The 13,835-nt window shown below is 37.2% G+C and overlaps 1 protein-coding gene across 4 annotated transcripts in view; it reads right to left on the bottom strand.

The window, feature by feature from the left end:
• Positions 1–13,835, bottom strand: part of ACSS3 (acyl-CoA synthetase short chain family member 3) — a 190,080-nt gene that overhangs the window by 50,621 nt on the left and 125,624 nt on the right. For all 4 annotated transcript variants that reach the window (NM_001102137.2, XM_010804755.4, XM_010804756.4 and 1 more), the window contains 2 exon segments: positions 7,430–7,493; positions 10,164–10,259. In NM_001102137.2, the coding sequence (NP_001095607.1) occupies positions 7,430–7,493; positions 10,164–10,259 (160 nt within the window).

Genomic DNA, 13,835 nt, shown 5'->3' with positions numbered 1-13,835 from the left:
TCTTTGGCATTGCCCTTCTTTGGGATTAGAATGAAAACTGACCGTTTCCAGTCCTGTGGCCACTGCTGAGTGTTCCAAATTTGCTGGCATATTTATGGCAGCACTTTAACAGCATCATCTCTTAGGATTTGAAATAGCTCAGCTGGAATTTCATCATATCTACTTTGTTCATAGTAATGCTTCCTAAGACCCACTTGACTTTATACTCCAGAATGTCTGACTCTAGGTAAGTGATCACACCATCGTGTTTATCCAGGTCATTAAGACCTTTTTTGTACAGTTCTTTGCATTCTTGCCACCTCTTCTTAATATCTTCTGTTTCTGTTAGGTTCTTTGCCTCTTCTGTCCTTGATGTGCCCATCTTTGCATGAAATGTTCCCATGCGATCTCTAATTTTCTCAAAGAGCTCTCTAGTCTTTCCCATTCTATTGCTTTCCTCTATTTTTTGCATTGTTCACTTAAGAAGGCTTTTTTTCTCTTCCTACTATTCTCTGCAACTCTGCATTCAGTTGGGTATATCTTTCCCCTTTTCCTTTGCCTTTTATTTCTCTTTTCTCAGCTATTTGTAAGGCCTCTTCATACAACCACTTTGCCTTCTTGCATTTCTTTTTCTTTGGGATGGTTTTGGTCACAGTCTTCTGCACAATGTTATGAATCTCCATCCATACTGTTTCAGGCACTCTGTCTACCAGATCTAAGGCGTTGATTATCATCCTTCAAATATAAGGTCAAATGCTACCAGCCTGTGATATCTTCCCTAAGTCTTCCCAGAGTGAAAAGGAGAGTTCTATTACAACCCATCCAATTGAGAATGTGGAGTTCCTCTTAAAGAATATTTTTTCCAAGTGTTAGTCGCTCAACCTGCCAGGTTCCTCTGTCCATGGAATTCTCCAGGCAAGAATACTGGAGTGGGTTGCCATTCCCTTCTCCAGGGGATCTTTCTGACCCAGGAATCAAACCCGGGACCCCTGCATTGCAGGCAAATTCTTTACCATCTGAGCCACCAGGGAAGCCCATTCTTCTCAAGGAAATCCTTAAATAGCTAATAAAGGAAGAGAAGGTTCATCACTGTAGAAGGTAAACATCCCTGACCAATCTGAAAAATAAAATTCCTAGGTCCTTCCAATCCCACACAAAGGATGGTCTATATTCAATACTCTGTCAGGAATGCCCGTTTGTATCAGAAATAAATTGAAGACAAAACTCCTGTTACCTAGAGAATTCTAGAGTCATATCCCAACTTTGCACTCTCAGAATTTCCTGTGAGGTCTTTAGGCTATACCGGAGATTTTCCTATGAAGCTATTTTTCATCTCCCAAGAAGTGACTTCAGTCAGTTCAGTTGCTCAGTTGTGTCTGACTCTTTGCGACCCCATGAATCGCAGCACGCCAGGCCTCCCTATCCATAACCAACTCCCAGAGTTCACCCAGACTCACGTCCATCGAGTCGGTGATGCCATCCAGCCATCTCATCCTCTGTCGTCCAATTCTCCTCCTGTCCCCAATCCCTCCCAGCAACAGGGTCTTTTCCAATGAGTCAACTCTTCGCATGAGGTGGCCAAAGTATTGGAGCTTCAGCTTTAGCACCATTCCTTCCAAAGAACACCCACAACTAATCTCCTTTAGAATGGACTGGTTGGATCTCCTTGCAGTTCGAGGGACTCTCAAGAGTCTTCTCCAACACCACAGTACAAAAGCGTCAATTCTTTAGTACTCAGCTTTCTTCACAGTCCAACTCTCACATCCATACATGACCACAGGAAAAACCATAGCCTTGACTAGACGGACCTTTGTTGGCAAAGTAATGTCTCTGCTTTTCAATATGCTATCTAGGTTGGTTATAACTTTTCTTCCAAGGAGTAAGCATCTTTTAATTTCATGGCTGCAGTCATGATCTGCAGTGATTTGGGAGCCCAGAAAAATAAAGTCTGACACTGTTTCCACTGTTTCCCCATCTATTTCCCATGAAGTGATGGGACCGGAGGCCATGATCTTTGTTTTCTGAACGTTGAGCTTTAAGCCAACTTTTTCACTCTCTTCTTTCACTTTCATTAAGAGCCTTTTTAGTTCCTCTTCACTTTCTGCCATAAGGGTGGTGTCATTTCCATATCTGAGGTTATTGATATTTCTCCCGGCAATCTTGATTCCAGCTTGTACTTCTTCCAGCCCAGTGTTTCTCATGATGTACTCTGCATATAAGTTAGATAAGCAGGGTGACAATATACAGCCTTGATGAACTCCTTTTCCTATTTGGAACCAGTCTGTTGTTCCATGTCCAGTTCTCACTGTTGCTTCCTGACCTGCATATAGGTTTCTCAGGAGGCAGGTTAGGTGGTCTGGTATTCCCATCTCTTTCAGAATTTTCCACAGTTTCTTGTGATCCACACAGTCAAAGGCTTTGGCATAGTCAATAAAACAGAAATAGATGTTTTTCTGGAACTCTCTTGCTTTCATGATGATCCAGTGGATGTTGGCAATTTGATCTCTGGTTCCTCTGCCTTTTCTAAAACCAGCTTGAACACCTAGAAGTTCATGGTTCACATATTGCTGAAGCCTGGCTTGGAGAATTTTGAGCATTACTTTACTAGCATGTGAGATGAGTGCAATTGTGCGGTAGTTTGAGCATTCTTCGGCATTGCCTTTCTTTGGGATTGGAATGAAAACTGACCTTTTCAGGTCAGGTTTTTTTCAGGTCTTTATTGACATTAGTAGGCCACAATTTCTTTCTCTCTGGGTTGACAAACAACTGGGTAAGAAATGTGAGTTCTGGCTGCATGACTACTAATGATGCTTAGATTTTAATGATGTTTTAGATAAAAAATTAGATAATATATGTCCCACTGCCAAACTCACAGTGTTGTTTTAAGGTTAATAAAAAGATCATACTAAAATCTGCATAGGAGATACAGGAAGGAATGGGATAACAACCCCATGCCACCCCTGGTTTAGTCACAGGATACACTGGTGAACAAAAGCTATCCTGATCTTCTCCCGAGACGGCAGCCCAGGGAGTGACCAAGTCACTCTTGCCAAACTGTAAAGATGCAAACAGATGTCATTAAGGACCGTGTTCAATATCTGGAGGCTGAGAAACCAGCAGGCATCAGAGTAAAAGCCCCCCAGACAAGGCCATCTAACTCCCTGGCACCCCATTACTGCCTGCAGGGCACAAGCCAGCGGGACACCCAGCAGGAGGCAGACAAGCTGCGCTTCCAAGAGCAACAACTGTGTCTGGTCAAAGAAAAATGCGTGTCCACGAGTCAGGAAGAGGCAGAGACCTATGGCTTTAATAACAGTCAGCGCTGTGGCACCGAGGAAAGCAACTGCAGTTCAACTTTTCTTTCATGCCCTGCATGGTGTTGCCTGGAAATTACTGACTCACAGTTTTATTTCTATACTTTGGAGCTCTGGATGCAATTACAGAAAAACCTTCTAAAATTCATGAACATTCTGTATTCATAGCAATTCAGATATCATAACTTACCCACAAAATTAACTGCCTGGAGTAAGTTTCAAAATCAAAAGAATTCTCTACCTCCATGCAGGCATGTCATTTTCTCTTGTTGTAGAAAGATAAATTCTTTGAAAGCAAGAAATCTACAAGAACTGTAAGATTCATGTTTATTACATCATAGGATCTACAGGAGTTTAGGAATCACTAAAATGTCTACCTTCTCGTTAGGGATCCTCAAGAGAAAAGCAGAGATTTTTAGAAAGCCTTAACAAAGGAAGTTAAAAGAGCAAAAGTGGATCAAGAGGGTTTTTTTTCAAAATTACCACATATTATTATTTCTGATTTGGGGATGAGTCATCGTAACATGATAAAATGAATCATATAATGGTGCTAAGCATAGCTTAGCACCTTGTAAAACTTGGACATATGATTATAGCTTCAGATTTTAAAGAAACTGCCAGAGAAAGATAATTTCAAATATCATTTACACTAGTCATAACAGATTTTATAGTGCAACAAGAAGCTACAGCTGTATTTACAAAAAGCAAACAAATTTGGAATTAAAACAGAGAGGCATAATATATATTTTTTTACTGAATTACTTTAATGTAGTTTGAGCCCCATACATCTCAAATATTCCATGTAGATTTTTCTTTCTATTCTTTCTAATCACTACAAGTATAATTAGTGAACATGAACAGCATTACAGAATCTTGTTCTTTTAAAGAATATTCCTCTTAATTATTATCTACGTACTAACAAAAAGTGTAACTAGGAATAATAGAGAAGAATGACACCTAACTCTGACTGGCAGTCACCCCCCACAATGGCTTTTAAAGCCAGATCAGTTTTAAGTCCCTCATGGACTGAGTCATTCTTATTATTGGTGGCCTTACTTTATATCCATGCAAAGATAATAAAACATAGCAATACACCATACAAACTAGAACATTTTCTGAAAAAGAAAAGGCTATATTTTTGCTTTTGAAATCATACAGCAAGTAGACATACCTACAGTTTACCATTCATTATTATTTCTTAACAATCACTGTACAGATTTAGCAATGAGGGGAAGAAAATACAACCTGCATGTTTGCAAATAAAATGAAACATTTATGAAGACTATATTGACAATGAAGTTGTTATGATGTTAAATGTTATAAATTTTTAATTTCTCAATACAGTTGAGAAATACAATGTATTGAGTCAATACATTTCTTAAAGATTAGAAGCTCAGATATTTTGTGAACCTTAAATATCATATACAATCCTTAACCAAAAACCTTTTGAAAGTGAAAGTGTGAGTCACTTCAGTCCTGTCTTTGCAGCCCCATTGGCTGTAGCCCACTAGGTTCCTCTGTCCACAGAATCCTCTGGGCAACAATACTGGAGTGGGTTGCCATTCCCTTCCCCAGGGGATCTTCCCGACCCAGGGACTGAACCCAGGTATCCTGTATTGCAGGCAGATTCTTTACCATCTGAGCCACCAGGGAAGCCCATAGCCACCAAGCGGTTCTGGGGACCCAGGTAGCTACTTTAGAATACGGTTTACCTAGAAAATTATTCTCTTCTCAGACTACACAGTTTTTTTAAGCCACGGTAATGTTTTTAAGTAAAGAAGGTGTGCTTTTCCCTTAATTCACTTAAACATATATCTATTGTGTGCTCTTAAAAAGCATTCATTGGCCATTTTCCATTCTGGATGAATGATACGTCCCCTCAAGGCACACAGAATAGCTCTAGATGAATACACACAAGCCTTGATAGACATTAAATATGAAATACCCTATGCATACTGCAAGCAACTATTGGGATACGTGAATAATTTTCAGGTCAATGAGTCAGAATGGAATGGCTACTGCAGATTAGAGTTTCAAAATGAAATCCTTACTATCACAGGTAAAAATGAGTTCCTGAAATAAGGTTTCAAGAGTCTGAGATTTTAAAAAAAAGGAGAGATCTTGGTGGTAACTGTTTTGGGTTTTTTTGTTTTTTTCATTATTTCTACCTTACTTTTTGAAAATAACTATAACTATAATTATCTATCTATCTACATATATATATATATATATATATATAAATATTTACAAACACCTAGTTTCACTATTAACCTAAGGGAGGAATCCAAGTCCACTGCATGTCATAATATTCTGTATCATCAACTAATTTATAATGAAATCTCAGAATCCCGAATCTGTACAATAAAATTCCCTGTTTATGAACAGAGAGGGGGAAAAAAATCATTCTGAATTGGAGACAATCTAAAGCACTGAATATTTTAAGACAATAGTTGTGTCATTTTCAAGTACTTGAAGTAACACTAATGGGTATGAGAAAAAAAATTATAGTTTATTTGCTTTATTATTTTGGAATGGTTGTGGGGTGAAGCCACCAGTGATTAGAGTCACAGGATGCATGAGGGATTAAAACTGTGCTGGCATCAAACGCTACCTCTGGGATCTTGCAAGCACTGCTTTATAAAACAGATGACTCACTTAGAGTTAGGGTGATATAAAAATGTAAGCTGCTGGAGTGCTTTTAAAAATTCTCACAAACCATGTACTTCCCTAAGCGAGCTAGACATTCACCCACAATTTTGTTCAGATTTATTATTTAGCAAGCCCTCCCCTTATTTCAACCAACTGAAAGATTTCAATCAATTCTATGTTAATATGGATTCCTATTCAGAAAAAATACGAATGCAAATGGCATATTCAGAATTAATTTTCCATTTGTCGACATGTCTTAACATTTAAATTAAAATAATGATAAAGTGTTTTCGTGTTTACTGATTACAACAGGAATCTGAGAAGAACTGTATCATAAGGTGCATCTCCTCTATAGATTTTTGTAAGGTTACAGCATCTCTCCCTGAGAAAAAACACATGCTTTTAAAAATTACTACCTATCATTTAGTCTTTAAAGAATTTAAAATGTTCATTAACCTGAGAAAAATTTTAGACCAATTTGAGAATGCCAAGTAATAAGAGTTCTTTTAAATAAATAGAAAATAAAACTTTAAAACACACATGCAATGTTCTTTACTTATAACAGCTCATTCTGGCAAATTCTACTATTTAACACATGTCAGTAAAGATGCCAACATTGTGCTAATCAGAGGTACTAAAGCTACCTGTATCAGTTATTAAAATGTCACATACTGTGTATCTCTAACTTAACTTCCATTTCAGCTGCTCCAAGCTTAATAACTTCAAAGTATTGATTCAACCAAAGTAAATTTGAATATTTTTATGGTAAATTCTAACACTTTATCTGTCAAATGAACAATGATGAAAACTGTTAGCAAGGAACTGTGGTACCTGAAGAGTCAGGAATTACATGTCATGCTACTATTTGACCCACGCTACTAATTACACATTTAGAAATTTATTCAGTACCATTGTAATGATCAGAAAAGACAACACAGAAAGGATATTCAATACAGCATTATTTATAATCATAATATTCAAAAAAGACTAAGAGGCCTAGAAAGGGATAAACACTTTTAAGAGGTAGATAAAATTTAAAATGCTGTGAGATAGCATTAAGTAAAAACAGGAATACATGAGAATAAACTAATTTCAATAATCTAAAATCCTCATCAAAAAAATGTCATGTATATTTATATATTATAAAATCAACACTGTATTACTGAAGGGCTACAGTATAAAAACTATATACTTCTTTATATTTTTGGTATTCATATTAATTTTATCATCTGTGCATTACTCATATAAACAGAAACATTTTTTAAAAGATGCAAGATTTATCTTTTTAAAAATCGTATCTAAATTGGTTCCACTTTATGGGGCTTCCATGTTTAAATTACAAGGCCAGGCAATGAGTATTCTCAAACAATACACAAGCTTCTTCTGCAACCTCTTCACTAGTAATACCATTGCAACCACTCTACTTTTTCTTAATCTTATATATCAATTCTTGCTCTTTTAAATAATAGATGGCAAATGTTGCTTACTTTACCACGATGTTTCCTAAACACCGAGCCTTCAGTTTTTGCATGTTGTCATCCAAAATCATAACTGCAAAGTAAAATATAGATAAATAAAAACAAATAACCTTAAAGCATGAAAGTTTTCATATTTAATCTCCCAACTCTAGCTTAAAAAAGGCATCCTTTAACTCCTGTGAGGTCACGAACATATATAAATAAGCTAAAATGTCTCACAGAAAATTTAAAGTGTACATGTCTTTGATTTTTAATTAGATAATTCATTTTCTTCAGAGCCTTCCTTAAATAAGGACACAGTATTTTAAACATGCTGGTAATATTAAAATCTATGTTTATACCCATTTGGTTTTAGGAAACCAAAGCTTGCACCCATAGCAGTAACCTAGTACAAACTAGAAATAAGGACATATCATTATGTTTTAAGCTTTAATAGATCCTTTTTGTGGCTTCATCCATTCAGGTTATGCTACTCAAAAAAGGGATCAGAAAAGAAGAGCATTACTTATAGAAAAAGTTAGTCGCTCCCATCTCTGTGTTCCCAGTGCACTATTCTATTCTGGCAGTTATTAGCGGGGTCAGTATCTGTCTCTCCCTAATGTGAGCTCGTTAAAGGTGAGGCCATGATGCATGATAATTCATCTTTGTTTCCCCAAATCTCAGCACAGTGGCCAATTTACTATGTGCCCCAGAACATATTCTCATTCTATTACCCCTCCAATTTCTCTATCTAAAAACTGGAAATAATTCCCTTCTCACAGTGTTGTACAGTAATCACTTGAAAAGAAAACTCAGTGACAATCTTGCATAACGTACTAATTGAATGAGAGATTAAGTATTATATTACATTGCATATTTTTTACACAAAATGGTGTTCTTTCCTTTCCCAAAAGGATATGGCTTTTTTCATTATAATATTAAATGTTACATTATACTTTTGAATCTCTGAATAACCACAAAACATAAAAATCATGAGTCATAAAGTCTTTATTTCCTTGGTTATACTTTAGTTCTAGTGCTTAAGCTGTGCTGTCTGTAAGCCCATGACTTTCAGACAATGAGAAATGTCTGTACTGAAATTCCATGAGGCCTCAAAGCTTTAACTCTTTCTTATAACTGGATATAAAAATGGTACTGAAATGCTGAAAGGGAAATGGAGTCAACATCTCCCACGGTCATCAGCCCCAAAAATGGCCCAACACAAAAGCATTTTTTCTGATAAAAGGAGTAGAGATGACAGAACTGTTCAAAGGGAGGATTTCACTGAAGTTGGGTTCACCCTTCCATGCCTGGAGAAGTCACTGACTTCACAAAGTATCTATTCTTACACTTAAAAAAAAATACACTTTTGTCTTTTTATAAATATATCTGCTAGGCTAAACCAAATAATCCTTAACCAGTCATTGTCCTAGAAAGAAAATATGTTTTTATATTAGAGAAGTAAAAGACAAATCTCGAAACTTTGTAATTTTCATGCAAATACAAACTGCATGCAGGAATTATCTTCTTTCCAGATGCTGGGTTTAAGCTAAATGTGTGACCTTATGCAAACAGCGTAACTTCTGTATCTCATTTTTCTTGTCTGTAAAATGAATGTGTACATCTAAAACAAGTCAGTCCCTCTGGCTTCTCTGAAATACTAATGATCCTACTAGCTAAGACTTCGTTCGGTTTTCCTACCAGCAGGCATTATGCCACTGCTTCACTGTGTTTCATCACAAAAAACAACCCTACGAAGCATACAGAATTATTATTCCTGTTTATAAATAAGGAAATTGAATGTTTGACTTGTAACACATACAACTAAGAGGTGAAATCCAGAGGAAATTATTGAACTATTATAATCACTACTGATGACTTTAAAAAACTTAGATGGAAAAGACAGTGTATCTCATTGTCACATACTGCCAACAAGAATGAAACCATTTTTTCTTTTTAGAATCTTTACTCTTCATATGCATCTTCTAGCCAACAAGTTTTAAAAACTTTATTATCACCCCTAAAATAAAGATAATATATATAATGGGAACAACTGCAGCTTTTAATCCAGAAACAAACAAACAAAATAAAACACAATGGTCTGCACTGTCTTCAGGACCTAACCAGCTGAATTACTTTAGTGAAGTTATTTAGTCTCTCTGGGTACCAGCTAACTTATTGCTAAAATGGGAATATCACTAAATTAAATAAACTCATGATTAATTGAAATAATGTATGCAAAGTACTCAGCACCTAGCATATATTCCATAGGAATTAATCTCTCACATAAGTTCTTGTACGCATGCTAAGTCGCTTCAGTCATGTCCGACTCTTTGCGACCAGGTGGACTATAGCCCACCAGGCTCTTCTGTTCAAGGGAGTCTCTAGGCAAGAACACTGGAGTGCGTTGCCATGCCCTCCTCCAGGGAATCTCCCCAACCCAGGGATTGGACCCGTGTCTCTTATGTCTCCTGCACTGGCAGGGGGTTCTTAAGTGCCACCAGGGAAGCCCATAGGTCCTTAACTTGCCTTATATTTTGATAGTCATTTACAACATGCCCTTAGAAGTCTACAATATCACTTCTGACAAGATTGGCTAATAACAAAAGTTATCACAAGAAGACGTTTTTAATACAAGGCATTAACTCAATCAAATACTTATTAAGCAACTACTACGTTTCAATCAATATGATTCACACTAAATACAGAAAAATACCAAATTTATTAACATTAAATATTTCAAGTAATCAAGGTAATTTCTCACCATTGTATCCTGGAACACTTTTTCCTGCTTGCCCTGGAGGAGGTGTTTTAGAATTACCTAATCCAATGCAAGATGCTGTAATTGGGGATCCAGTCTCTGGAGAAACAAGTAATATTTATGATTTAATATTTCAACTTGAGATCATAATGTTTCTTCGGTGCTTGCACCACACTTCTCCCTCCACAGAATTTCATTGCATGAGGAATAAATAGGGCAAGCCTATTTTTAAAAATGAAACAAATCCAGTAATTTATATCATATTGACATTTTTAAAACTTAAGCATACAAATTTAGAATCACATACATAGTAGTGCTCCTTTTAAAGAAAGGCTTCTTTAGTGTTCTCAGTTGTGAATCAGCAGGCATGAAGAATGGAGAATTATGTGACTGTAACAGTTTTACAAAACACAGTAAAAACTGAAAAATCTCTAATAAAGATGCTTTCTTTTAATTCACCTAAAGTTATTTTAATATCAGGGTAAGTAACAGCCATAGGAAAAATATTTCTGTAATTTATAACTTAGTCTCTGGAATAGGTAACACCAAGATTTTTAAAAATATATATGAGCAGTATCATATTCTAATGTTTTAAGAACTACTTTTGCCTAGAAACCTTGCTTCGAAAACGAAATTCATCAATGGTTTATCAAATTCCTCTTAATCTGCTGCTCCTGGACTTCTGAAGGCCCAAAACCTTGGGAGGAAGATATTTATGTTATGCTGATTATTTCCTCAAGACCAGAGACTTACAATTAGCCTGCATTGATTATCGAAAACTTTTAAATTTGTCTTCTCTGTCTCAAGTTATAATAGAATAATAGCAGCTATTATTAATACATGATAATCTTAAGTTCTGAAACTTTTATAATTTTTTATAAAGCAATGCATTTGTTATTATTGGCAAATGCAAGTTTGAAGTTACCAGAATATTCTGAATATGAGATTTGTCTCTGTGAGGGGCAAGTGGGTATTGATACCAAAAAGTTTCAGAACTACTTTACATACATAAATGTACATCTACATACACGCAAGGGATTGACTGTCAAAATAATGAGATACAAAGTAATCCAAAATATTAATAACATCTATCTTCCTAAGGACCCAGAATGTGTTTCTTTCACCATGATTTGTCACATATTTGTGTCACTTTAGAATACATCTATTACTGTTCTTTACCTTCTGGAGTAGTTCAGTTTATTATTCACATTCTGATGGCAGCTCAGCTGGCATCAGTAACAGAGGAAGACCTCTCAAACATCAAAACCCAGTTCCTGAGTCACAGTCCAGTGCTTAAGATGCTAAGCCAGATGGTCACTGCTGAGCAGAAGCAGTGAGTAACCAGAGCAGACATTGCTGATGTTTAACAAAGAATTCTCAAATAGTTTCATATGATGACAAAAAATCAGGAGGTATTTTATGACATGGCATTCTATCAGCTATGAGCATTCTCCCCGCAGCACAATCAAAGCATGGGAGGAAACCCACAGGTTTGGAAATTTAGCAGCATTTTCCCTTTGCCTTTTGGAAAATACCTGAGTACTCATCTCATCTCAGCTGCCCTTGAAGAGCAGTGAGACAAGAGCCGTGGTGATGACAGGAAGCAGCCCTGCAGAATGAGGTGGTTAAAGGAAGGTACTCCGAACAAAGTGACAAGAGGAACAGAAGCTACTAAGACACAGTAGGAAAGAAGACGTCCCCTTCGAGATGCTGCTGCTCCCTCCCACCCTGGAGAGAAGCAGCTGCTGAAATCAATCTGCTATTTCTGAAGCATATCTTGTCAAGTTGAGTTGATGAGTAGGACCACTTCAGTCATCTGAAGTTCAAATTCTCCACACTTCTCAACACCATGAGGCCTCTCAGCAACTTATCAGTGGACAGCTCCGGAACCTACAAACGGACCTTCCAGGGGCTCTAATGCCTATCGACACTTCTAGAACCGGCTGCCTACAAGAAAAGCAAACAAACTACCACAACCAAACTCTGAGCTGCACCCTGCTTCATCTCATCTCAGTTTGGATTTTTATAAAGGATGCGGGCTCTCTGTTCTTCTGATAATACTGGGAGTAGGGAGGATGGGAAGGAGAGGTGAGAAGAAACCTACTCTGAAACAAAGACTTGAGAAACCGGAGCACTGTCAGAAGCTGACACTCTGGGGCTTTCCAAGTGGCTCAGTGGTAAAGAGTCTGCCTGCCAAGCAGGAGATGTGGGTTTGATCTCTGAGTAGGGAAGACTCCTTGCAGAAGGAAATGGCAACCCACTCCAGTATTCTTGCCTGGGAAATCCCATGGACAGAGGAGCCTGGGGGCAACAGTCCATGGGGTCACAAAGAGTTGGACAGGACTTAGCAACTAAACAGCAACAAAGCTGACATTATATATCCTTCCCAAGATTCTTAACCATCTTCTCATAGTGATTACGTATTCATAATCTTCAACCTTCAATTGTCTTGTTTATGAGTATAAAACAACTATGAAAAGTAGAAACTTACAATAATACCATATGTAAAATAGATAGCCAATAGGCATATGCTGTATGACTCAGAGAACTCAAATAGGGACTCTATAACAATCTAGAGGGGTAGGATGTGGAGAGAAGTGGGAGGGAGGTTCAAGAGGGAGGAGACACATGCATACCTATGGCTGACTCATGTTGAGGTTTGACAGAAAACAACAAAATTCTGTAAAGCAATTATCCTTCAATTAAAAAATAAATAAAAATTTTAAAAGTATATTCTTTTCTTCTGTATGATCATTTTGACTGACTTTTAAGAGCAATGGAAAGGATTATGCATTCAGTTACTTCAAGTAGATAATATAAGTTTATATGTTGAAAATTAGTAATTTCAGTACCTTGTTGATTTTATTTTGTGCAGGGGCCACACTCATCTTCTCTAGATTTTCTTTTTTTTTTTTTTAAATGATAAAACATTTTAAATTTTATTTTATTTTTAAACTTTACAATATTATATTAGTTTTGCCAAATATCAAAATGAATCTGCCACAGGTATACCTGTGTTCCCCATCCTGAACCCTCCTCCCTCCTCCCTCTCCATACCCTCCTTCTGGGTCGTCCCAGTGCACCAGCCCCAAGCATCCAGTATCTTGCATCGAACCTGGACTGGCAACTCGTTTCATACATGACATTATACATGTTTCAATGCCATTCTCCCAAATCTGCCCACCCTCTCCCTCTCCCACAGAGTCCATAAGACTGATCTATACATCAGTGTCTCTTTTGCTGTCTCGTACACAGGGTTATTGTTACCATCTTTCTAACTTCCATATATATGCGTTAGTATACCGTATTGGTGTTTTTCTTTCTGGCTTACTTCACTCTGTATAATATTAGTGTATGTGCTACCAGAGAGAGCACTCATTGACTTTATTTGGATATTCACTTTGGGGATTAAAAAGAACTGTTCGTGGTGACATACAAAGGGCACAGACAAAATGACAGATCCTAGGAATCAAAGTCTAATAAGGAGCCACAGTCAGGACAAAAATGGGATGCGAAAGACCCAAGACTGGTTGTTAGAGACTTTGCTTTTTCTCTTTATACCTCTGAGCGTCCTGAGACCCAAGAAACTGATCCATCATTACTGGAGGCACACAGGTGCTCACACATTCCTGCACACCCACTGATTGTATAACCACCCTGGCTGCCCAGTGGGTC

The sequence above is a fragment of the Bos taurus genome, chromosome 5 (assembly GCF_002263795.3).
Source record: "Bos taurus isolate L1 Dominette 01449 registration number 42190680 breed Hereford chromosome 5, ARS-UCD2.0, whole genome shotgun sequence".
In the NCBI taxonomy this organism is placed as follows: domain Eukaryota; kingdom Metazoa; phylum Chordata; class Mammalia; order Artiodactyla; family Bovidae; genus Bos; species Bos taurus.
This window is presented reverse-complemented; position numbering and strand designations above follow the sequence as displayed.